Source organism: Lissotriton vulgaris, chromosome 9 (genome assembly GCF_964263255.1).
Source record: "Lissotriton vulgaris chromosome 9, aLisVul1.2, whole genome shotgun sequence".
In the NCBI taxonomy this organism is placed as follows: domain Eukaryota; kingdom Metazoa; phylum Chordata; class Amphibia; order Caudata; family Salamandridae; genus Lissotriton; species Lissotriton vulgaris.
Window position 1 is genome coordinate 1062977820 of NC_141697.1, and position 27224 is coordinate 1063005043.

Consider the following 27224-nt stretch of genomic DNA (forward strand, 5'->3'; position numbering starts at 1 on the left):
TAACTTTGTACACAGTCCAAGGTCAGGGTACCCAGGCACCACTTAATGAGCTTTTTCTTTGGGGGGCTACTGAAGATCACAATTTTAGATTTGCCTGTGTTGGCTGCCAGCTCGTTCTAGGCATTATATTCAGACTGGGCATTGAGGTCTTTTTGGAGGCCTGTTTTGTGTGGTCCAGAAGTACAAGGTCTTCGGCGGCATACTGCATCAGGTGAATTATTTTGTTTCCAATTTTTGGGGTGGTGAGGGAGGCCCCCTGCAGTGCAGAGTCAAGGTTAGCAGTGTACAAGTTAAATAATAACGGTGCCAGGACACAGCCCTGCTTTAGCCCCCGATCTTTGGTGATTATTTTTGTGACAGACTCTTTGGAGAGTTTGATCCTTACCCATGTTCTTGAATACAAGAATCTGATGGCACCCAGTAGTTTTGGGCAGATGTTCCACCCAACCAGTTTTCGCCAAAGGATGTGACGGACTACCCCATCAACGTCTGCTGCGTAATCGATGAAGCAGGCGAGAACAGGGGGGATCGGCGAGCTACTGCTTGTTGGGCTAGGTATGACCGGACTGTGATGTTCTCAACAGTTGAGCCCCCTGGTCTGAACCCAGTCTGATAAAATGGCAGAAGACCTTCGGTTTGAGCCCAGTCCGCTAATTCCTGCAGCAGTGTTATAGCATAGGCCTTTCCCTCAATATCTAACACAGCAATCATCTGGTAGTTCATTGGGTCAGTGTTTGTGCCTTTTTAAAAAATTGGTTGAAGCAATGAGCCCCTTCAAGAGTCTGGAACATCCTCCAGAAGCCTACATTCCGCGTACAGTGTTGAAAGGTTAGAAGACCAAAAATGTATGTAACCTCCCTTAAGAGGGAGCCGTGCAAGCCGTTAGGGCCTGGGCCTCCATTTTTCCAGATCCTGTTTAAGACCGTGTGTACTACTGCCAAGCCTGGATTTGAGGGTTCCGCAGGGGATCTAGCAAGCTCAGCTCTGATGTTCACTGATTTGCTGCGTGGGACATGTCCATTTATGCAGATAGACTTCTGATCGCTGGTGTATAGTGACTTCATTGCACTACCCAGGTTTCCTCTGTGACCGAGTTCCCTCTGTTGGAGGACCAATGAATTAGGTTATTTAAGTATTGCCAAAATTGTTGTGTCTTGCTCAGTGCCAGCAATTCGAAATTCTCTATACATTTCTCCTCAGTGGCGTCTCGTTTGAATTTCCAGACCGGTTGCGTATGTGTCTTTGCTGCTGACTTCGGCTGCTTTTTGCAGGCGTCGTTTCTTCTGTTTTTTGTAAGGCTTTTGTTTTATATTTAGTTGCTGTGCGCTTATCCTGATCTGTGGAACTGAGCCTACGGTGAAAGTTGTCCTGGTAGTTTTGCTGTGGGGGGTGCTTCCTCGGAGCAGCGTGCCCAGATCTAATGTGAGATTTTCCCACTCACCTATAATGACCGGCTTCTTGGGCCCAGTCGGCCAGCCAGTCCATGTTGATTTCCATGAATCTAATGTATTAATGGTGATCTGCGCCCATTTTATTCTCCTCAGGAGTCTGTATTGTTCCTCACCATTTGACAGTCCGAGGGGGCAGAGAGGCAGAGAGTGTGACGACTTCCCGCTGTGGTCTTTAGGCCCAGCAACAGGCCTGCATGATCGATTTCACTCTGATGGAGCTCTACGTAGCCATGGGTTTACGTAGACGCTGGCTCAACAGGATAAAATAGATGGTTGTCTGATTATTCTAGGTAGGTGCGTGAGCTAATCCCGGCTCGTAACCGATACTCCGCCTCTGTTGGATGGAGAAGATCGACGCATCTCATCCACTGCGTGGCTCGACATCGACGGATTGCTTTGGCTGTACCGCGCATCTTTGCTGACAACGACACATTCTGGATCAGGGGACTTTATTTCAACGGGCCCATGCTTTATCGCGGTCAGCCTGAACTTTCGACTTTCTCTCAGTCCAACGCTAACAGATATTCCACTTAAGCGCCAGTTGCATCTAACGCTATTTTATCTTTATTCTGTAAACATGCATATATCAACTTCTGCTTTTTGGATTTTTGTCATTTTTGTCTTGTCTTATTTATAAAAAAAAAATCTCAGCTTCTGTGGAGTCTCTTTGTGGTGTTTTCACTGTGTTACTGTTTGAAGTACTGAACAAATACTTTATACATTGCCTCTTAATTTAAGCCTGAATGCTCTGTGAAAAGCTACCAGAGGGTCAGCACAGCATAATTTAGGATGTGTTGTGATTTACCCTGACTAGGATTGTGGTTCCTGCTTGAACAGCACATATCTCTTCCAACCAGAAACTCAATTTCTAACAGTTCCTTAAAAATAAAAGAATAGAGCCCTTTGACCGTTCAACCACTGAAGCTAAGCATGATGTGACACTGACCCTTCACTTAAAGTTGGCAGCACAATCTCCTGGGTGAAGGAGCATAAGAACTTGTGCTAACAAAAGAGATGTCGTGCATCACCAGTGCCTCGTGAGTAAAAATGTTTCTCTGCATAATTAGGCTTCCAAATCCCCCAGCAACAAACTAAGATAATTTCTACAAAAGGTAGGTTTTCAATTAAACAAAATTTAAATTCCTCTATTGAAATAGGCTCCAAAGGATGTGGCAAACAGCCAAAAAGGTCGCCCACACATTGACCTGTCAGACTACCTCTTCGGGAACTGCCAGATTGCTCTATAGGCCAATCCCACCCTGTGACTCTACATTATTTTGAACGTCAGGGTTTCTAAAACTCATAGGTAGTTGCCACATTGTGAAGCCTGAGCTCTGCTGAACAATCTAACCTTTTGGAGACGAAGCACTTGAACCGGAAGGGAAAAGGTCTAGCCTCAGTGTTATCCTGGGAAGGCGGGACACATGAAATGTAGTGCATTGTTTATGCTCCAAATCTAGTGCTGGCTGAGATAAAGAGGAGGGGTGCCAGAGTATTGTTATACAAGTATTATACATGAAAAGCGCATATTTGTGTAACATGATTTCCACCATGCATCCTGCTGTCCCGCCCCACGTTCCGCCTTTGATCAGGACCATTGCAGTAACTCCAGATAGTTCTCACACAAACACATGATTTACAGGAAAATTATGCTTTTGTGTTTCAAAGGTGTCCACTTAACAACTGTAGAAAAAGGATTACACTGCTGAGCCATTTTGTAAATTCTGTTCAGTATTTATGTACACATATTTTCTAACGAGCACTGTAAATTAGAGGCTGAGCACATTTTCATTGCTCTTGCCCTCTACTATGATATACATTGTTAAGGAGTCACCGTAAATCTTAATTGGCGAGAGCTCTCTTTGGATCTGCTTGGCAGTTTGGTCTGGACTGTTCCCATGAGGCACAGGGTCAAGGCTGATTTGCATATGGCCATGTCTGAACTGGGGTGGTGTGGAGTGCAAAAAAAACGATGGATTTAGGCCTAGATCTCTGTACTGGGGTGAAAGTATGACATTGTTCTGCATTCTGTCCATCAACTGTTGTTTTTGCTCTTTGGATCTGTATACAGGGGTGGCTGGCAAGTTTATACATAGATGATGCGGGCAACTAAGTGGTGGGTGGGTGGGTGCGTAGGTGCGTACATGCAGGCAAGGCAAGTGGCAAATAATAAAAAAGAAAGTCACTTACCTTGCCTGCTGCGCGTCCGACGTCCTCCATGGTCCCTCTTATGTTGGCTCCACGTCCAGTCTCCAGGACATTTCACTAATCAATCCTGGCGCTACTCTCGCCAACACGAGAGCAGCACCAGGATTAGATGGAGCATCCTTCAGGCCTGTGCTTGGTCTCCACCCAGCTCTCTAAGATAGCTGGGTGGAGAGCTTCAAAGTGTGCATGGCACTTTGGCCGGCACAGAACAGCCGGCCAAAGTGACAAGCTCAATTTGGAGCATCCAGTCAGCTCTGCTTCAGTCCTCCTTTGCTGCCATTGGGCAGCAGTGGAAGACACACCCCCATTTCTCCCAGCTGGAGGCAGACTGGCAGCTGCTGCGCACTATTATACACATTTAGCGCCGCTGCAGCAGGCGGGGCGACCCTCCCCCGCCCTGTTGACTATACAAGTCAACAGGGCAGAGGGAGCTTCGCCCCCGCCTGCTGCAGCGGCACTAAACGCTCAATCACTAATGAAAGCCAGGGACTGCCGCATAAGCAATTGCTGTGAGTAGAACCTCAACACAATACAGAAGTGAGTACACACCTGTACATCTGGCCCAGAATCTGGTGTGAAAAAGTAAGGTGGTTTTGATGGTAAGAATAGTTATGGAAAGAGCCATGAAAAAAGAACACTTATTTTTTCGATATTCCTGAAGTACAGATGCTGTTAAACACTTAATTGCTAATTGAAATATAGATCTTGTACTCACAAGGTATGCTTATCTCTCCTGTCTGGTCTTCAGGGAGCTTGGTTTCGTAGACCAGCTGAGAGTAACTCATAACTCGGATATATTTATTGGAATTCATGGAGCTGGACTCACGCACTTACTCTTCCTACCGGACTGGGCAGTTGTCTTTGAGCTGTAAGTTATGTAAAGATTTGTTTGCATGTTTATGATTACTGTATTAACTCTTAAATATATGCCTCAGTCTTTACTATTCTAATCCATACCCTTTCAGAAAGATGTTTACAAGGGACCCAAGCCTTGGTGTATGATGTCAGAGATAATTACCCAAATTTGCGATTGAGGTTCAATTTGTAATGTAAATATAGCCTTAATGCATGTTGTGGCTCGTTATCACTATTATGTGGTGGGTTCATTTTGCATTACTCTGGATCCAGCACAAAAAGGTCATCAAAAATGTCTCACATTCCTTTATGTTTAACCTGGTATGTTTAAGTGACCATTCAAAACACATCATTAAAAACCCTTTGGTCTATTAAAGTAATTCATGATTTATAAATGTTTAAATTGTGGTTTTCCTGGTGCCAATGTTCTTGCTTGTCTCATTCCGCTGCTGAGTGAGATGTTCCTTGCTCCAGTGGTGTCTCGCAAGGGATAAATAAATGTGGATTAGCTCTGCGTTTTTGCTAGGGAAGCAAATGTTGGTGAAACATCCAGGCTGGTTCCACTATTGCCGTGGAGTGTTTCAATGTTATCATGTAGCATTTTCAGAATACCTTTAGGATCATTGTTGCTGATGCTCGAACCCCACTCGTGATTTAATCGAGTAGCAGTAATTCAAGATCTTAATGGAAGATCTGAATAACAAAAGTTTAAATTCCTGCTGGGCACTCTGGTGTCCTGCATGTGGCCAGGAGGCCATGGGGACTGGGGAGTTTATGCAGCGAGGGTAATGTTCCTTGACTAGAGCAGGGTGCTGCTGAGGAATGCCCTGGGCCAAGAAGAAGTTTTAGAAGCCCAGAGTCAGACAGAGGAGAAGCTCCTTGTTCCAGCACAGTCTCTTCTGCTGGAGGGAGGCAGCTGGGTGCGGGAGCTGTGCAGTGGGACTCAAGCGGGCTATTTGGAATTTAAGGACAGGAGGGAAAGGCCCAAAGCTCTCCCTCACTGGAGGGAGAGCATTTGAAAATCAAGCTTGTGAAAAGGTGCAACATTTTAGTGGGCAGGAATAAATACCCCTGGCGGATAGATCATACTACCAGGAGCAAAACAATTCAAAATTATCCGAGTAGAGCCAGAGAAAACAGCCTTTTTTACTTCCCCCATTGAGGAAACTGCTTTGTGGGACCCACAGCGCCGACAGACCTTCAAATCTTTCAACTGCGCTTTGTGAGTTTTCAAGTATGATATGGGAAAGGCCAGTGCACCCCATGGATCACCGTGAAGAGCAGTGTGCGTGGCACCCAATTGCCGCTTTGCCAAAAGACCGCTGTTGTGCTAGGATCCCAGGGGTCAAAGTAGTGATCGAAGCACCAAGCTCTCCCTGACAACTTATGGTCCCAGAGAAGGGTCAGGGCTCCATGGATACTTCCGAGTGTTGCATTCCCCCTTTTCTCAAGCTTTTAAGGAGTGCCAGATCCCCGGGGGCACTGTGGTGTGCCCTCCCCGCAGCTCCCTTTTCCTGTGGGGAGCACAACTGGATACCTTCCCCGACCCAAGGCAGGTGGGGGAGTGAAGAGTGCCCGCTCCAGTGCCTGCACACGGAGTTCTACTGGCCAGACGTGGAGCTGACCGTGTTGTGCGTGGTTTGGCACAGGTGCAGCCCTTGCTTTCACAACTCAGATGTCCCACAGGAGGTGCAAGAGCATCCAGAACAAAAATTGTAAAGTTTGCCCCGAAAATCCACTTATTTAGTAAAATAAAAAGCTAAATCCTTTTTGCAGTTTATGGTTGAATGGAAGTTATCTTCTGCGGGCAAAAGCCCGCCTCATATGGCAAGAGTTCAGACTTGCAGAAAGCCTCTTATATCCCTAAATCCTTGCATGGGGTACCAGTCAAACTGATATGCCTATTAGAGGAATCTAGGGAAAAAAAAGGGAAGTGGTTAGATAAAACTGGGATTGGATCCACTGTCTCTCTAGGTGGGTTTGTCTCAGGTGGTGCTATCTGGAGACTTCCACATACAACCTCAGCCACATTTAGGAATTGGGCGCGCAGCTTTTGCTAAGGAGAAAGTAACAGCAGGGTAGATAGGGAGGTTGAAGTATATTGAATTTAGTACGCCAACAACAATAAATAGATGGACAATGAATGTCTTATTCATCGTAATGACTGAGTGCGCTGGAATGAGCTCCTGTCAAGCCAGGATACCAGGTGGAAACCACAGGATGCCTTGCTGGTTTTGATTGACTGAGCGAAAGCTCCTGTGGCCTTAAAGTTTGGTTGGAATTTCAAGCACTCCCAAGGTAGGGCTTTTAGCCTTTAGGGCTCTTGGGTGAAAGAACCTTTGTTTCTTGAGCCCTGGACTGCTTTGCCTTCCTATCCTGAAAGTCAAGTGCTAAAAAGGGGTAGTGTGTTCCCAGTAAAGAGCTCGGAAGTATGGGAGCTCGAGTGGCGAATGACTCGTTTATTACAGTTAGGGCCCAGTATTCCCTGTCTGCCTTGTGACTCTCCGATCGAGATTCCTGACCACGAGTATTATAAAAGACCATGCTTATCTCTAAAACATAGCTTGTGCATGCCAAATTAACTACATTATGTGTAGAAGCAAATACCTTTTCGCTATGAAAAGAATATTCCATTTTAAAACGAATTCTAAAAGCCCATCTTACTTGTGAATGTTTTTTCCAGTCATTGGATGTTTGTATATTCCACCCTTTGGGTTGTTTTCAATGAAGGGTAGATGCTCCCCTCTGCCAGTCTGACCTGCCTGGAAAGTCCATCTTATTAGGTCTGGCTAGCTATGTGCTAGAGCCAATCTGAACATAATTAACAACATGCAGAGAGACGTGTTGGGACTGTTCTCTGTTGTGTCGCTGCAAGGCCCTCATGCATGCCTTCAGAAAGAGATCAGGCAAACACATATATTCAGTCACTCACACGGCGCTACTCCTTTATTCGTAGTATACATGATGACACAGGGTGAACCACAGGTGCTGATTGAGTGTGAAGTGTTAACTGCTATCCACTCTGACACTAGATTCCCGCCAACCTTTAGATTTAGTCAATGCCAATGAGAGGGACAGATGTCAACCATAATGTCCCTTAGCATGCTACAGTACCTAGACCTGAACATTTAAGCCATCCACAGCCATTTCCCCGATTACAGTTCATAGTCTTTGTAACGCTGAGGTGGCGTTGGGTTGGGTCTCGGGGTGTGCTGATGCAGACCACTCTGGAATTGTTGGCGGAGCACAAGTCTGCAGAGACGCACCTGGGGGGAATGTTAGCTGTCACACATGATGCAGGAGGCCACCGCAGCATTTATTCAGATGGGCCGACACTTCCATTGCATGGAGTAAGCAGGGATACAAAAGTGTCTCATCACGGTCACTGACTCTTGCGCTTTGCTCCGCTACCTGTTCTGAGATTTTTCAAAATGCAAGATTTTTCGGGTAATGCTCACCTCCCTAGTAACATCAGTTACCATTGTGCCTTAAAACTTGAGACACTGTTGGGCCTCAAACCAGTCATCTAAACTTTGCCCCTCCAGGAGCACAGCAACAAACTGTGAGCGTTCGCCATCTTGCGTTCATCCGACAGCTCATAACATCATTGTTCTCCTGCTGTCAGTCACAGAAATTATCTCTATTGGCAACAAAAGGAACCCATGAACAATAGCTCAGGATGGCCTTTTGTCTGCACCCACTGATCATAGTAACAGGAGACACCTTTGTACAGGCATGTTGGGTGTTGTGATAATCTAAGAGAAACTTGTGGATGGCTCACTTGATATGGTCATTTTCTAGTTCAGTAGTCCTATTTACTTTATGAAGGGTCCCTCATAAATCCTTTGGCTTCCCTTTTCGCTTTGGGCTACCTTGGTGTTATTTTTCTATGCTTCAAAGAACAGAAGTACGCAGACAGTTTGTGACCTTGAAAAAGGGGTCCACTGTTGGTTCGAACCTCATGTGGACAGCCATGTGTGGCAAATATTTTCTCTAATTTCGGTATTGCGTATTCAGCTGATCTGTTTCGCTTCAGGATACTTGATACAGTTGTCCATTACCACCAGCAAATGGTGATTAACTGGTAGTGTGGCAAAACTGTCACTTAGCTGGATCTACAGCATCATAAAAGCATCTGCAGACATGACAGGCGCTGGAGCATCTTGCTGCCCTACCACCTGACATGACAAGCATTCAGTGACTGTCCTCTCATCATGGGGGTCACAGTCGGGCAACCGGACCTTCTCTCGGAGACTCATCTGATGTAGAAGACATGGTATTACTGTAGGTTACTTCAAAGAAGCAGACCATCCTCAGCTACTAATAAATTGTCAGATATTGTACATTGCTTTAATTTGGAGAGAAGCTTCAGGGGTCTATTTGCCTGTTCTTTCATGGGGGACCACCAGTTGTTTATCTCAAGGGACCTTCTTGCATTTTGGAAATGCTCATTTTTCTGGGAGGCTTGACCAGTTTCTTCAATTGTGAACAGCTTGGGGCGGGAGCTTTTGATCACCAACCAGACATATTCCTTTGTGTCGATGGCCTGTTCTTGTTCGGCTCTAGTTGCAGCTCTGTAGTGGCGGGACAAGTGGTCAACAGGATCATCCTGCACTGGCCGGTATACTACTTCAAAGGAATTCTCTTAGAGTTGGAACACCCACAATCTGAGGTCGCAATTCGAACGTTGATCCTTAAACGAGGGGCACCAGACCTATATGGTCTGTGCCCACTCAGAATGTCCTTTCATAGAGATACAGGTGGAAATGTCTGCAGCCACACAGCACCGCAGTCGCTTCTGCTTCTATTTGAGAATATCTTTAGTCCTTTTCCATCAGAGCTTTGTTTTCAAATGCTACAGGCACCCAGATACCATGGAGTTGCTTCTATATTAACATCAAGCTGACATCAATGATCAACTCAGTTTCTTTTTTAGTGGGATTATAGCATTTTAAGGTAGTTTCTTCCGACAGGGCTAAGTGTTGTAAAATGCTTGTTGTTGGCTTTCCTTGCATGTAGTATTCACTTTGTCATAGACAAATAACTCCTCACTTTGCACACATTGGTCAGAGGGCCTGCTAGTTGGACCTCTTAGACTTTCTTAGGATCAGGGGAGATGCCCTTTTCAGAGAAACTGTGCAGAAAGAACTCAGTGTTGTTCAAAAGCTACTCATATTTCTCCCATTGGAGAGTCAGACTGCTGTCTCTCATCCTCTCAAACAGCACTTACAAAATGTAATAGTTGACATTGAGTATAGCTTGCAGATCTTACAACAAATCTTTAATATAGATCTGAAAAACGTCTGCAACGTCTGTGTGGAAAATGTTATGTACCTTAACTCTTAGCTTAGATGGGTTTGGTGGTAACCTGACTGGTCTATTTTTGAGAACTAGTTGGCTCCATTTATTTCTGTAATAACATCATCCATGGAGGTGTCAGGTTGCGTTCCCACCTTATGGCCTTGTTTGGCATCTTTATTTTGGCACAAGTGAGGATAGCACTAGGCTGTGTTGGATTTCTAGCCAAGACGAGGGAGGAGACCCATGTAGTGGGTCCTTCTGCACTTTCAATAATCCCCGCAGCTTCCAATTTTTTCAGCTCCTGTTCCTCTTGGACATGTACATGGTCTGGGATTCTTCGAGGGCGGGGAACTCGGGCAGGATCCTGGGATCACTATATAATTTCACTGTCTTCCCCTTGTTACAAGGCCACAGACCACATCCGCAAAGTCTACTAGCATCAGCACAATGGGTTTCTCCACGGGGTTCACTCTATTCAGTCTTGATGGTTTTAGCCATTTATGATGATTCAATGTGTGCAGCGCTTGCATTTGCAAGTTTATGAGATCATCCATGGGAAAACATGGTGGCTAGAGGCATCTTCGTGGTTCTCAGAATTTCTTTTCATAGGTAAGATGAGTGGCAAACTTGAATGATTTGGGCATGCTGTTCATCAACATTAAGGAGTTTACGCATACTCGCCACACCAAGTAGCTGAGCATAGAATGCATCTGTGGGCGCATTGGACCTCTGTTTGGCTATTTTTAGACCAAAGCTGCCATAGTCTGGGTTTGCCTGTGTGCTGAATTACATTTTCAGTGTGGTCAAGACTGGGGCATAGTTATTGTCTTGGCCAATGTCTGGGAGAGGGAGGAACATTTTGTGCACCTCTTTCGCCACCCGCTATAGCAGAATAGATCTCTTTGTTTCAGGGTCAGTCTCTTTTGTGGCAGATAAATAGTTCTCAAATCTTGTGATCCAAGTCTTCCACCTGGCCACCATAGACAACCTATCAAAGCTTTGGATGGCATTTGATGAATATTTCACCATGGCAAGAGTAAGCAGTGTGGTCTAAGGACAATTCGGGCAGTCATTGAGGTGCAGCACCAAAAGACCTGCAGGCGTGACAAACAAAGCAGAGCTGGACGCATAAAAATACTAGCCTGAGGAATTTCTGGATTTTACAGCAGGCCACTTTATGGAAGGAGAATGAGTTCATGCTGCTAGAGGGCCAGCCAGCAGTATGAGAGGTGTGCTGCATCACATTCACACCAGCAGCAGGAATTAGTTCTCTCTATATGTGCCCAATGAGCAGGTCTCCAGCATGATCACCTATGCTTCCTGCCACTTTTGTCTATTGAATATCACTGGAGCATGCTCATGCTCTCCTTTTATGCCAGTGCACTTGCCTGCGTTCTGCTTTTAGTTCTTGAGCATCGGCTGCAGATGCCCATAGACTCACACCGAAGCAGCGAGATACACGGGATGCCAGCGGTCCAGGCGGTCTTCAGCAGACATGGTCAGAGGGTCCTAATGCTTGTCGCAGCTTTGTTGTGTAGAGGTAAGGCCTTCATGCATACCTTCAGGCAGAGGCCAGGTGAACATGCATATCCGGTCACTAACAGGGCACGGACTGCACCATGCTTGTGTGTGTCCTTTATTTGTAGTAGACATGACGACACAGGTTGAACCAATGGCACCGGTGATGTGGGGGGGGGGGGAGTGTCGGCTCCTATCCAGGGACATCTTAAGGATTTTAGTGGCCCTGGGCCAAACATATTTTGGAGACCCTTGTTCAGAACAGGGTTCCTCAAATTTATGATACCATTTCAGTTCTTTTTATGCCCTCCTTGGCCAGGTCAGAGACAATAAACGGGCTCACTCATCCAAATTCTAAATGGGTTTTTATCTAATATTCAGGAATAGTGAGTGATGTCTGTTTTTAATATTGTAGCACTGCAGCAGCTCACTAATATTACTGCAAAAAATCTCTGTGGCACCCTCCCATTTCTCATTTGTAAGAACTGTTTTGATCTAAAAGAATCTTTTTTATGGATGTTGTAGGAAACATACACTTTCTCTGCAAATTTACTGCAATAGACTCTCACACATCAAATATTTAATGTCATCAGGGCAAGACTCTCTGCAGAACAGAGCCGGCTCTATCAGGGGGGGGGCAGAGCCCACCTTGCCCATTCGTTTAAACGTCTCTGCTCCTATCCACTCTGCCTGGCACTGCAGATCCCTTTTGGCACTGACGTGTTTGAGTGAGCCCCATCAGGTCATTTGCTCACAGCGTTGCCCAAGATATATGGGATAAGTCTATTGCATTTCGCTGATGGGTGTTTTTTTCTGTAGATTTCTGTTTGGTGATTGGGCCAAAGTAATAGATATCTGCTGCATCAATGTCACGATTCAGTGGCCATCCTACTTGTTTGCTCCTGTCAAATTCAGAGCGCTCCCAGTCCACTCTTAAGCCGCCACTGGGCCGCTCCTGGCTCATTGAGCATGCCCGGATGCTCCTGTATTGCTGCCATTGGCCACTGGTGAACATTCCGCGCACCCAGCAGCCTGTTGTGCATCTGCCACAGAGCTGCTGCTGAGGTATTCACCTGCAAAAAACACAGTTGATGGACAGAATGCAGAACAATGTCTTACATTCACCCCAGTACAAAGATCTGGGCCTAAATCCATCGTTTTTTTGCACTCCAAACCACCCTAGGTCAGACAATGGCTATATGCAAATCAGCCTTGACCCTGTGCCTCATGGGAACAGTCCAGCCCGAACTACCAAGCCATGTCTTTCCTAGACCGGAATCAAGCATCCAAGGACCGGTTTCTGGCTATCAGCCTTCTTCAGCTTGGCTGCTCCACGTTGCTGAATTGAATGCGACAGGAAGAGTGTGGGATTTCGGGGTGTAACGGTGGAGCGGGTTGGAGTGGTAAGTGCGTTAATGGTGCTGAGCAGTGGGAGCAGCTGGTGAGGATAAGAAATTTACAATTATAAATACAAAAAAGTCCACAGAAAAACTGAGCATGATGGGGAGGGACCTAAGAAGCAACAGACTGGCTTAAATGCGGGGGTGGGGGAGCAACATGGAAAGTGCTGGGGTAGTACCACTCGGGGATAGAGCAAGAAAACACATGTACTCCCCTAGAGTGTTGAAATAGAAAGAAAAAGTATTTCCCCCATGTGGAGCTGTGGAAGGATACAGGTCATCCGGCCAGAAGGATGGTAAGGAACCTGTACTGTGCTAGATGTACGAATACAAGAGTAGGAAGAAAAGTCAGAAAATAAGAAGCAAGCAAATGAGAATAGCAAAAACAAATAATGCTGCGTAATGGACTGACCCAAAGCCCACTTTAAATAGTAGCATTGTTCTCCGACAACAGACACCTAAAAGCCAATAGATCTGATTTGCATTTTGAGTACTAATTAAAATATTTTAAAAATCTGCATTTAAAAAAACAAATGATTTTTTTGTATATACAATGAGAAAATAATAAATATATTCAGTGTACTTTTGAGATATACATGAGTTCCTCTTGCATTGCAATGCAAGCGTTCCAAAGAGGGAGAACCATAGACCAAACATCCAATAGCACAATGTGAGAGAGAAATACTCCTCAGGGTGGAGCTGAAGTCCAATCTCTCTGTGTATTTTTGAAGGAATTGGTAATGAAAAGTATTTCAATTAGCACACTGTCAAGCTAGACCTAAAAACGACCGCAAGATAACTGTAGATAACAGGCCATTAAAACATATGTGATGCACTACTTATCTGATGCCTGAAATGTGGTTTATGCTCCTGGTCACATATCTCAAGTTAGGGACAGATTTTCAAATACTACTGAATTTGAACTGCCCCTCCACGTAGAAAATAGTGAAAAAAACGGCATGTACAAATGGATGTATCACATAAAAGTACATGTACAAATAGATGCATTACATAACAGTACATGTACAAATAGATGCATTACATAACAGTACATGTACAAATAGATGTATTACATAACAGTACATGTACAAATAGATGTATTACATAACAGTACATGTACAAATAGATGTATATATAAAAGTACATGTACAAATAGATGTATTACATAACAGTACATGTACAAATAGATGTATACATAAAAGTACTTGTACAAATAGATGTATTACACAACAGATTGTCAGAAATGTATTGATTCTGTCGTTTAGCAGTCGATCTAGCAATCTATCAAAGATGAAGATTTCCTGCATGGAGCAGTCAGTACTGTTTCCTCTTTAAGTATATTTTAAAAATTCAGAAATATAATAATACCGTGTCAGGTCAGCCTAGACATGCTGAACAATAGGAGAGAATTGCAAGGATAACTTCTGGGGTTAGAAGGAGCAGGCACCAATCTCATATACTCTTGTATATAAACAAGCATTGGTAATGTCTATACGTCTGACTTTAATTTGCTAATGTGTGCAAACCACATTTGTGCATGCCTTTGTTTTCATGCGTTTGCACATTGAAACCGTACTATAGGTTTTGAAATGCCAGGTTTAATTTCTTTTGCTTTTAGAAAACTATACTAAAAAATCATTCAGTTCTGAGTCCTGGAGTCAGACTTCCGGTGTTAAGCGAAGGATAATTTTTGGATCAAGCTGATTAGACTTGTTTTGTTTTTGGGAGGTGGAGGTGAGCAGGAGGCACTTTCTCAGTGAACCTTGTCTAGCAGCCCGCCTGATACCACCCCATTCCATCTCACCCCTCCCCACTTCACTCCACCCTACTAGGTAAAGGTGTAGTCCGCCAAGACTATTCACTCAATGCTTGTTTTCTTTCCACTACTGTTAAATTGAAATCAGCCCAGCTGCGGTCCATCAAGCACCTCCCTTGAGCATTATTCAAGAGAAGAAATGCACAATTATTACCAGGCTGCAATTGACGCACTTACAGCTAAAGATCTTATGAAAATCCCTCTCCCACCAAAAAAGTTAGCAACATTTTTTACGAAACAAGCAAGGCTTCTGTCAGCTCATGACGATCAGCAAGTCATCTGTACCAAGGCTCACGCTAAACTAACCATGTACCTTTACCAGCCATTAACCCTGGCATTATACCTATCTCGCCCATCCAAACTTTCTCAGAACTCAATTACTCCGCCTATGACTGGATCTCGCTGAGAGCATACAAGTATGGCCGTTTGTCAGGTGATCTTGTGGAAGTGATGCCGATCCACGTCAGAGATGCTTGCTCATTCCATGTTTGTGCACTTACCTTTCCAGTCTGAGGCACTATTGGTTTGTACCAATTTTTAGACAACTGAACACCAGATCCTGTAAAACTGCAGTAGACAAAATCTTAAAAGGGGACTTGTGCTAATTATCCGCAAGATTTATGAAGTGTTCGAGGCATGTGGGCTGCTGAATTCATATCTGTGCATAGATCGCCGCCTAGTGTTGGGTCCGGATGATTGCACATTGTTGTCCTGGAAGAGTCTTCGAAGTATCATGAGATAGGTGGCTCCTCCCCTGGACTACAGTGCGCATGGGCATCGCCTCCATCCCCAGATTGTTTTTTTCCGCCATTGGGTTCGGATGTGTGTCGGTTCCCTCTGTCGGAACCGTTAGTTGTTAACTCTCTTAACTCGAGGCCAAAAGGTCTCTAGGCTTGGCGCCGGTATCGTTTTCGTTCGGGTTACTGTTTTCTTCAGCTCCGAACTCTCGCTGCCCTTCCGCGTGCTGTCGGCGCGGACGGGCCTACACAACGCTCCAGACATGGAATGGACTCCGTTTAAACGGTGCCCGGTTTGTAACCAGAAATACTCGCACCTCGACGTGCACCCAGTGTGCAACACTTGTCTGTCTCCGGACCACGACGAGGCCAGGTGTATGGCCTGCTCGAAGTTCCGGTGCAAGAAGACCCTCAAGATTCGTCGGGCTGCGAGACTCCAGGCCAAACTGTCTGCGCCCCCGCCGGAGGACATCTTCGAAGAAGACGTCGGAAGCGACAATGTCCAACAGGTTTCGGACTCTAGCCCTGCGTCCAAGGGGGAGGCCTACGACGCAGGAGACGAGGAGTTTGACGAAGCCGGCGACGAGGTAGGGGACGACGATACGGCCATTGCCACCGTGGGGGATAGCTCGGAGGAGGAGCATCCCCGGACTGACTCGGGGGCCGACCCCCTTCCTGCGGCCCAGGTCGAGGGATCGCCTTCGGGCCTTACCCAGGACCAGGTTATTAGTCCAGCTGCCCCGCCTACGGGCCTGGCCACGGACATTTTGGAGGTGCCACTCACATTTCAAAAAACAAAAGTGAAGCCCTCGGGTTCAACGCCTCCGGTTTCGAAACCGAAAGTGAAAGCAGTGCTGAAGGCTCTAGAGGCGTCAAAAGCAAAGAAATTCAAAATGGCCGACATGGACAGTCCAGCCAAGATGGCCGACCCAAAGGCCTCAGGGTCGGTGCCGAAGGCGAAGTCGTCCGACGCGGCTGCGTCGGCGCCGAAGATGGTCGCGGTCGATGACCCGAAGAAGGCTTCAAAGAAGCGTCAAGGCGATCCCAAAGCTCTGGCTTCCCCGGCTCCGGCCGTCGGAGCCAAGGACGGTACCGCGTCGACTCCGAAGACGGTGCCTCTCGCCGACACTACTCCCAAGTCAGGGAAATCGCGAGAGGCGGTCGCTCCCTCTCCAGCCCTTTCGAAGAAAGTCGACGAGTCCCTGCAGCGGATTCGGAAGGTCGCGGAGCTTCCCGACCCTGAAGCTGGCGGGTCGAAGCCCACGCAGAAGCCGCCGAAGGCACAAGCGCCTATCCGCTTCACCCTGCCGCCGAAGTCAACGCCGAAGGCCTTCGCTTCGAAGCAGGTACCTGGAGTGCCCTCCAAGGAGGTGTCGACGCCCAAACTGTCTCCGGTGGTGGCTAAGCCTCGGCTCCAGACGCTCGCGGAGGAAGAACGTCGTGAAGTCATCATCGACGCCAATACCGGGAAACTGTCCCTCCTCAAAAGGAAAATCACAACGGAGCCGGTGTTAGAACACTATCGCATTCCTCTCAAGAACAAGAAGGACTCTGCGGGGACTTTAGCACCTTTGGCGCCGCCGTCTCCGAGTGACCTGCCGCGTTCCCCGACTCACTCCAACGCGGGGGATGGCGACGAGGAGGAGGTCGAGTACAATTATCCGGCGTACTCGGATCCGGAGGAGGAACATGAGCCTTGGTCTGCCGGAGGCGACCCTGACGACCCGCAGTCAGGTCAGGAACCGCAACTCTTTGCGGCGAAGACTTCGCCAACGGAGGACTCTGCTGCCTTCAACGCGTTGATCGAGAGAGCTGCGGCTAACCACGATGTCGAGCTGCACTCCGACCCTGTGGATTTCTTATTTGACACTTTCTCTGTAGCCGAAAAGTCAATCAAAACTTTACCAATGCTCAAGGGAGTGCTCAAGCACGCGCAGGAGGTCTTCAAGGAGCCCACTCGGGCGCGTGCCATCAATCCACGCATTGATAAAAAATATAAGGCAGCGCTCTCGGATCCAACATATATCAAGGGACACTTGCCACTGGACTCTTTGGTTGTGTCCAACGCTCGCAAGAGGGCGAACTCACAGACCACTGGTGACGCTCCTCCCCCAGACAAAGAGTCAAAAATATTTGAGGCCTCAGGGAAAAGGATTGCTGCACAGGCTGCTAACATTTGGCGCATCTCGAACACGCAGGCCCTACTCGCACGCTACGATAGGGCTCATTATGACACCTTAGAAGCACTGCTGCAGCACTTGCCTGACCAGTACAAGGAGGCAGGGGAAATGTTAATTCAAGAGGGGAAGCTCATCACAAACGCTTCCATCAAATGTGCGCTAGATGTGGCTGATACGGCCTCCAGGGCAATCAACACTAGTGTGTTGCTCAGAAGGCACGCATGGCTTAGGATTTCAGGGTTTAAACCTGATATACAAACGACCATCCTGAACCAGACGGTTAATCCTGACCATTTGTTTGGCCCTGAAGTGGATGCGACGCTTGAGAAAATGAAAAAAGATACAGACACTGCTAAGTCTATGGGGGCCCTCCAGTCTCAGCAGTTTCGGGGCGGTTCCTTTCGCCGCTCCAATACCAGAGGCACCTCAAGGGGTCAGGCATCGCAATCCACCCAGTACTACAAGAGCAATTCCCAAACCTCATACACCAATAAGGGTAGAGGTGGCTACAGAGGCAACAACATCAAGGGCAGGGGACGTGGAAACAACAGCTCCAGGTCCACTGCCGCCAACAAGCAGTGACGCCTTGTCACTGCCCCCCGACCACACAACACCGGTCGGGGGGAGACTCCAGCAGTTCCTGCCCGCGTGGAAATCCATCACCACGGACAGGTGGGTCAAGTCTCTTATCCAGTACGGTTACTGTCTGGAACTTACATCCACTCCACCGAACATACCCCCAAGAAACCGTCCTATGTCCGGCGAGCACTTGCTCTTGTTGCAGCAGGAGGTTCAGGTCATGCTGCAAAAAGGAGCAATAGAGCTCGTCCCACTGCAGGAAAGGGGTACAGGGGTTTACTCTCTGTACTTTCTAATCCCCAAAAAGGACGGTTCCCTGCGGCCCATTCTGGACCTCAGGCCCCTCAACTGGTACATTCTCTCGGAGCATTTCCATATGCTCACGTTGCAGCAGGTACTCCCTCTGCTTCAGCAGGGGGACTTCCTGGCCACGTTGGATCTAAAAGATGCATACTTTCATATCCCCCTGCATCCTTCCCACAGAAAGTATCTCAGATTCACGATACAAGACCAGCACTACCAGTTCAGGGTTCTGCCGTTCGGGGTCACCACAGCGCCAAGGGTCTTTACGAAGTGCCTGGCGACTGTGGCGGCTCATCTGCAACGCCAGAACGTCCACGTCTACCCTTACCTGGACGACTGGCTCATTCAAGCAAAAACAGAACAACAGTGCGCCGACCACGTGTCCCGCACCATTCATCTCCTGCACGATCTGGGATTCTCTCTGAACTACCCGAAATCCCATCTCCAGCCCGCCCATGTACGACAGTATCTGGGCGCGACAATAAACACTCTGGCAGCCACTGCGCAGCCGAATTCAGTGAGAATCGCCAGTATCCAAATGCTGATCCAACGATTCAGACCTCAACACTCGCTTCCAGCGAAGGTGTTCATGCAGTTGATAGGCATGATGGCCTCCTGCATCTCCATTGTCCCGCACGCGAGACTACATATGCGTCCGCTTCAGGAGTGCCTGGCACGTCAGTGGACTCAGGCTCATGGGCAACTGACAGACCTAGTGTTGGTGAGCGGTCGGACATACAACTCTCTGCATTGGTGGAATCCACAAAACCTTTGCAAGGGCCGACCGTTCCAGGAGCCTGTGCCGCAGATTATCCTGACGACGGACGCTTCTCTCCAGGGATGGGGAGCGCATGTACTCCAGTACACGGTGCAGGGACTATGGACACTACAGCAAAGGAAGATGCACATCAATGTGTTGGAACTGATGGCAATCTTCATGGCCTTAAAGGCGTTCAAAGTACATCTGTGCAACAAGGTCGTGTTGATCCGGACGGACAACATGACAGCCATGTACTACATTCAGAAGCAGGGAGGCACACACTCTCCGCAGCTGTCTCATCTGGCTCAGAGCATGTGGAAGTGGGCCATTCAGAGGAACATCTTCCTCATGGCGGAGCATCTCCCGGGCAAAGACAACCAGATGGCGGACCTGCTCAGCAGGCACAGTCATCAAATGCATGAGTGGGAGATACATCCATCAGTACTCCAACCGTACTTCCAAAGGTGGGGTCATCCAGAGATAGACCTGTTCGCCACAAAGGAGAACGCAAAATGCCAAAGCTTCGCCGCCAGGTTCCCACACCCGCAATCACAGGGCAATGCGATGTGGATGAACTGGTCAGGCAGATTTGCGTATGCTTTTCCCCCAGCACCTCTGATACCGCTGGTGGCACGCAAGCTCAGGCAGCACTCGATGACTCTCATCCTGGTTGCTCCAACGTGGGCTCGCCAGCCGTGGTACACCACGTTTCTGGAACTCTCCGTGGTACCGCATCAAAGGCTTCATCTCACTCCCAGCCTTCTGACGCAGAGCCATGGCGACATTCAGCACCCAGATCCGCAACAGCTCAACCTGGCGATCTGGCTCCTGAAGTCCTAGAGTTTGGCTACCTCAGTCTTCCTCCCGATTGCATGAACATCATTTGGGAGGCAAGGAAGCCCACTACTAGAGCTTGTTATGCGGCTAAATGGAAGAGATTTGTCATTTACTGTATTAACCACAATATTGACCCGCTAGATGCTTCAATTCAGAACATCATTTGTTATCTGTTCCACCTCTATCAATGCAATTTGGCTTACTCTTCCATCCGCATTCACCTGTCTGCTATGGCAGCATAACTCCAGAACAGACAACACCTGTCACTTTTTAAGGTCCCTGCTATCAAGGCTTTTCTGGAAGGACTCAAGAGAGTCATTCCGCCAAGGACCCCACCAGCTCCAGAATGGAACCTCAATGTGGTTCTTACAAGACTGATGGGTCCTCCCTTCGAACCACTGCACTCTTGTGAGCTTCAATTTCTGACTTGGAAGGTTGCTTTCTTAGTAGCAATTACATCGCTACGGAGGGTTAGCGAGTTGCAGGCGCTCACCATCCAGGAACCTTTCTTCCAAGTGCATGCTAACAGGGTTGTGCTCCGCACTAACCATAAATTCTTACCCAAGGTTGTGTCTCAATTCCATATGAACCAGACAATTGAGTTGCCAGTGTTTTTCCAAAACCCAGAGACGCTGGCGGAGCGAATGCTCCACACCCTTGACGTTAAAAGAGCCTTGATGTACTATGTGGTCAGGACAAAAGATTTTCGCAAAACCAAGCAGCTTTTCGTTGCTTTTGCCTCACACCACAAGGGAAACGCTATCTCCAAAGCTGGGATCGCTAGGTGGATTGTGAAATGCATTCAAATCTGTTACGCTAAAGCTAAACGCACTCTCACTATCCCACCAAGAGCCCACTCCACCAGGAAGTTGGGGGCCTCTATGGCTTTCCTAGGTAACATTCCCTTAGAAGATATTTGTAGAGCAGCCACATGGTCTACCACACATACTTTCACTAAACATTACTGTGTAGACGTGCACTCCAAACAGCAGGCAGCTGTTGGTCAGGCTGTTTTCAAAACACTTTTTCAGACTGCTGCAGCTGGCACGGGCGGCCGCCGCTAATGGAGGGACTGCTATGTATTCTATGCACAGATATGAATTCAGCAGCCCACATGCCTCGAACTGCAAATGCTACTTACCAGTATGCATCTGTTCTTGGCATGTAGGGCTGCTGACATTCATATCGCCCACCCTCCTCCCCGGCGCCTGTAGCAGCTGCAGTACTCATACATATATATGCTCATAGCATGGTCATCACTCACATACTTCACTCCATCTCTGCCAATGGCTAAAAACAATCTGGGGATGGAGGCGATGCCCATGCGCACTGTAGTCCAGGGGAGGAGCCACCTATCTCGTGATACTTCGAAGACTCTTCCAGGACAACAATGTGCAATCATCCGGACCCAACACTAGGCGGCGATCTATGCACAGATATGAATGTCAGCAGCCCTACATGCCAAGAACAGATGCATACTGGTAAGTAGCATTTGCACTCCTGTACATTTGAATGTTGAGGTTTTATGTAGCAAATTACTATTTAATTTTTAATAAGCATTATAAGAAGCACTTTTTAAATTAGCACTAAAGTAGTGATGCAGTGCTATCTAATATAAAACCCTCCACCTATATCACCAATCCAGGAGCAACCTCTTTTGGTTTTACTCATCGGTGGGACCCATAACACCGCGAGTCACACACTCACTCTCAACCACAGAGCCCCTGAATCAGTGATAAGTAGACGAGCTGCAAGACATGCTGGGTACCTTATTTACCTATACAGGGACTTTATACATTAGAAATTTTAATGCCTAACAGTCATAAAAACAACATCAAGGTACTCCGCTATTTGGTCGATTGACCAACTAGTAGGAATCAGTTGATGTCGATTAAGTCCAGCTCAATCACAAGTTCTTAAAACCTTCAACATTAAACGTCAGACTTTTATTTAGTAACCACAGACTCAAGTTGATATTTTATAGAATTTTATCTAGATTCATTAAGAGAGAATTTTATATTGCAAAAGATTTATTAAACAAGTACATTCTAAACACTATTCAATACATTTAAGCAAAGATAAATGAAAAGCACTCATTACCCCTTGGCCATAGACCGATGATAGAACCACAGAACATAGGACAGGTTCCCAAGCTGACTGTCTCTCTAACCTCCTCGATGTCTCCCTCCCGACATAGAATTTCCGCAACAGATCTCGTTCCTTCTTCCCATCAAAGTTCGAAGTCCAAAATTTACAAAAGTCTCTTGCGCCATAAAGAAAAATCGTCCCACCCGACAGCATGTCATGCTGAGTAAAGGTGCGAAAAATAAAAGCCACACTTATCATTTACCACAGGCTCTTTTATACCCATTCACTAGCTTACTAAACCCAAAATTGAAACTTTTAGGGGCTACACTCATTTCTCATTGTTCCATTGAAGGGGTGGCGATGATCACCTCATGTCCTCCTTGCTCAAACCAGTTCTCAAAAGTGCAAGTTCATAACAGGGGTTCACATGACTTCATCAAATGTTCACATTTGTACTTGTTCAACAATTTGCAACAGTTCCCCATATCCAGGTTTCAATGCTCATCTGTTTCCCAGGCTTTTTAATATAGTTGAGTTTGGCACAACTCCCGCTGCAGGCCAGGCTGGCCTTGACATCTCTCACTCCCATGGGAGGAGACAGACACAGGTTTAAACTTTTGGAAGGCGGGGGGGCCTCACGACCCCCCCGGCCTTATTTATTAAAATATGAAACAAAATTTAAAACTTTAAATTAAAACGTTTCATGAATCATGTACAAATTCAACTTCAATTACATTTTGATGAAGACAAGTTTTTAGGCTAACCTTAACAAATCTCTAATACAAAGGTTTCCTAGCCGAGTCTAGCATCCTGAAAATGCATCACATTCTGAATTTGTACAACCTAGCATTAAGGGCCAACGGCAAGGTCTTAACCGGTGTCAGATCCCTATTACCAAATTCCCGCCCTCACGGTGTGAGTGGCGCATGCGCAGAGGACTTTACCCTCGCAGCCAACTGTAACTCCCCTTGTCGTGGGGGCCCCCTTTCACTCGACGCCATCTTAAGGTCGTCCGAGTTCCTGTGCGAGGTATCCGTAAGAAGGACAGCGTGGACTCCCCCCCCCCCCCCCACCCCACCCCCCCTTCCCCACACTCTCTTCCGCCGGAGCGGATATCCGGCCCCCGGGAAATTCGTGGGAGGGGCATATAGCCGTCTCCCCCTGGGAGGGGCCTATGGCCGTCTCCCCCTGGGCGACCCATCCGTAGTGGGTGCCGCCCCCCCGTGGGAGGGGCCAATGGCCGCCTCCCCCCGGGCGCTCCCATCCATAATGGGTGGCGCCCCCCCTAGGGACCTTGAAATCACTGCTCACCGATCATGACCTTACCGCCCGACCAAAAAATAAATACGACAGTTGTTTTACCTACTAAGGTAAGAAAATTCTGCCTAAATTTGTAACAGATTGACAATTCACCGACTTTGACATTACTACGAAGGGAAAAAAGTCCTAAAGCACAAAACACCATTTTATTGAATCCATTCCTATACGATTCTACAGAGGAAAAAAGGCCTACAAGCAAGTATTCAATCAAAGGCATACATTCACGATGCAAAATTGACTATCTTTATTACATTCAAATAATCAACGAGAGAATTACTTTATTCCACAAACTTTGCAACCAGGGGCTGGTGGGTGGGTCAAAAAAGTGCAGCTTGTTCCCCAGAGGGCTCACGAGCGACGAGTGGTGCAGCCTTCAGAGCACAGGAACAAGAGGAAGCTTCGTTGATTCCCACGCTATTTATCCATCTGCGGGAGGGCGGGGGCCCGCCTCAGGTACGCCCATCCGTGCACGGACTTCCGGGCGGGTGTCTAGGCCAACCTCTTCTGGGCGGGAGGGGCATACTCAGGCTACGCCGCTTCGGGCATACCAGCCGGGACACGCCCCCCGCCCACAATGGTTTCCCGGGGGATCGGGGCACCCATCCATACGTTCGGGGGGACCGAGTGGTCTCCCCTTTCCATATGGGCCGGGATGCCCGCCACCCCTCCCAACACCAATTCCCCATGGGAGGAGACAGACACAGGTTTAAACTTTTGGAAGGCGGGGGGGCCTCACGACCCCCCCGGCCGTATTTATTAAAATATGAAACAAAATTTAAAACTTTAAATTAAAACGTTTCATGAATCATGTACAAATTCAACTACAATTACATTTTGATGAAGACAAGTTTTTAGGCTAACCTTAACAAATCTCTAATACAAAGGTTTCCTAGCCGAGTCTAGCATCCTGAAAATGCATAACATTCTGAATTTGTACAACCTAGCATTAAGGGCCAACGGCAAGGTCTTAACCGGTGTCAGATCCCTATTACCAATTTCCCGCCCTCACGGTGTGAGTGGCGCATGCGCAGAGGACTTTACCCTCGCAGCCAACTGTAACTTCCCTTGTCGTGGGGGCCCCCTTTCACTCAACGCCATCTTAAGGTCGTCCGAGTTCCCGTGCGAGGTATCCGTAAGAAGGACAGCGTGGACTCCCCCCCCCATCCCCACACTCTCTTCCGCCGGAGCGGATATCCGGCCCCCGGGAAATTCGTGGGAGGGGCATATAGCCGTCTCGCCCTGGGAGGGGCCTATGGCCGTCTCCCCCTGGGCGACCCATCCATAATGGGTGGCGGCCCCCCTAGGGACCTTGAAATGGTGTGTTACTGCTACAACGCATCTTTTACAACGTAATGCTGTTACAACGCAGCTATTACATCGCAAATACCATTACAATGCATGCCATTACAACGCATAGCATTACATAGCAGATGCTATTACAACGCATACCATTACATCGTAAGTATTGGTAAGTATTTAATTTTTTTTTATTTTATTTAATATTTTATAATTGATTTAATTATTATTAATTATAAAAAAATATTTATTTCGTTTTTAAATATTATAAATTAAATATATTAATTTAAGTATTTTTTAAAATAAGTATGAGTATAGGAGTATATGTTTTGGGGTACTGATGTATATGTTTTGGGGTGTTTGGGTATTTTTAGGTTTTAGGGCAGTGTTTGGGTTTTGGGGTACAGGGGTATTTTTAGGTATTAGGGCAGTGTTTGGGTTTTGGGGTACAGGGGTGTTTTTAGGTTTTAGGGCAGTGTTTGGGTTTTGGGGTACAGGGGTGTTTTTAGGTTTTAGGGCAGTGTTTGGGTTTTGGGGTACAGGGGTGTTTTTAGGTTTTAGGGTAGGGTTTGGGTTTTGGGGTACAGGGGTGTTTTTAGGTTTTAGGGCAGGGTTTGGGTTTTGGGGTACAGGGGTGTTTTTAGGTTTTAGGGCAGGGTTTGGGTTTTGGGGTACAGGGGTGTTTTTAGGTTTTAGGGCAGGGTTTGGGTTTTGGGGTACAGGGGTGTTTTTAGGTTTTAGGGCAGTGTTTGGGTTTTGGGGTACAGGGGTGTTTTTAGGTTTTAGGGCAGTGTTTGGGTTTTGGGGTACAGGGGTGTTTTTAGGTTTTAGGGCAGTGTTTGGGTTTTGGGGTACAGGGGTGTTTTTAGGTTTTAGGGCAGGGTTTGGGTTTTGGGGTACAGGGGTGTTTTTAGGTTTTAGGGCAGGGTTTGGGTTTTGGGGTACAGGGGTGTTTTTAGGTTTTAGGGTAGGGTTTGGGTTTTGGGGTACAGGGGTGTTTTTAGGTTTTAGGGCTGGGTTTGTTTTTGGGGGTACAGGGGTATTACGACTTTATATAAATTAAATTAATTAAATTAATTTTATTTAATTTAATTACATTAATAACTATATTTACAATTATTAATTTAATTGTATTAATAAACGATTATAATTAAATTATATTATTTAAAAATGTTTAATTAATTAAATTCTTTTAATTATATTAAATATAATTATAGTATGTATTATTTATAATTTAATTAAATTATAATTATCTTTATTGTAATTAATTACATTATATTATTTACTATTTATAAATTTTTTATATTTCATTAATTATATTATTTTAAATATATTAAATTAATATCAATTTTAATATTAATTAAATTACTATAATTAAATTAATTACTGTTTTAAAAATGTTATATTATTTTTATTATTTTAAATTAATTTAATTAACTTTATTACATTTTTTTTAAAAAAGATATACTTACCTATACTTACGATGTAATGCCATGCGTTGTAAAAGTATCTGCTATGTAATGCCATGCGTTGTAATGGCATGCATTGTAATGGTTTTTGCGTTGTAAAAATCGCGTTGTAACGGAACGCGTTGTAATAGATCGCGTTGTACTGACACCAATCCCTTGAAATCACTGCTCACCGATCATGATCTTACCGCCACAGGCCGGATAGTTGACCGACTATCCGGCCCCCCACACCTCCTAAAGGTCATGTCTCCTCAATCCCACTAGCCACGCTACGAAGTCTCCCATGAGTAAGTCATTCCCAGGCCTGGACAGATGCACCCTATCATTCAAATAATAGTGATCCCCCCGAATACACCCATGAGGAATGCTTTGGAGATGAGCGGAGCGAAACAGTTTCTCAATCTTGTTGTTGACCCTCTTTACCGAGTGGTTCAATGCTGACACAGACAAACCCCCCCGCCATATTCTTCTGGGAATCATGTGGAACCAGGCGATCGTACACCCAGGGAGCCTCTTGGCCAACCAACTGACTGCTGACAATATGTGCTCAACTAACACCCGTCTTCCCAGTCTCACCAAGTCATTGCCTCCCACATGCACTATGATTACAGATGGTGGTGACCTGTGCCGCCCTAAGAGTTCCTCCACAAAATTTTGCAATTGGTCAATACAGAGGCCTCCCTTCCCATGGAAGGTCACCCTGAACCCGTATTCCTCAGATGCGTGAATCGCGTCACCTGCCTTGAATATGTCCCCAGCACGTCTCACGTTTGAGTGGCCCACGACCCAGACCACTTGATCTCCAGTCGGTGATTCCTTCCCGCTAGTTAGCTGGTGTTGGGCCGATCCCAATTTCCGCCCCGCGTTACAGGCTCGCGAAACTGTAATCCAAACAAAAGACAGCAAGCGTGAGTGCATTTCATCAGTCTTTTACAACATGTGCAGACGCACATACCTCTTGAAACAATTTGAGGACCAACGGCCTAACTGTTTCACCTCCTCTGTATGCAGACCCCGAGCCGTAGCCTCTGTAGTGGCCCCTATTCTGAATGAGTGGGTCCCAAAATCACACGGGTTCAAGCCCGCCGCTGCAATCGTAATTGCCA

At 46.7% G+C, this 27224-nt stretch overlaps 1 protein-coding gene across 1 annotated transcript in view; it reads left to right on the forward strand.

The window, feature by feature from the left end:
* The window catches only part of EOGT (EGF domain specific O-linked N-acetylglucosamine transferase), a 273584-nt gene that overhangs the window by 198520 nt on the left and 47840 nt on the right, over positions 1-27224 (forward strand). Inside the window, exon 16 of the mRNA XM_086936837.1 lies at positions 4408-4527. Coding sequence (XP_086792963.1) covers positions 4408-4527 — 120 coding nt within the window. The remainder of the gene's footprint in view (positions 1-4407; positions 4528-27224) is intronic.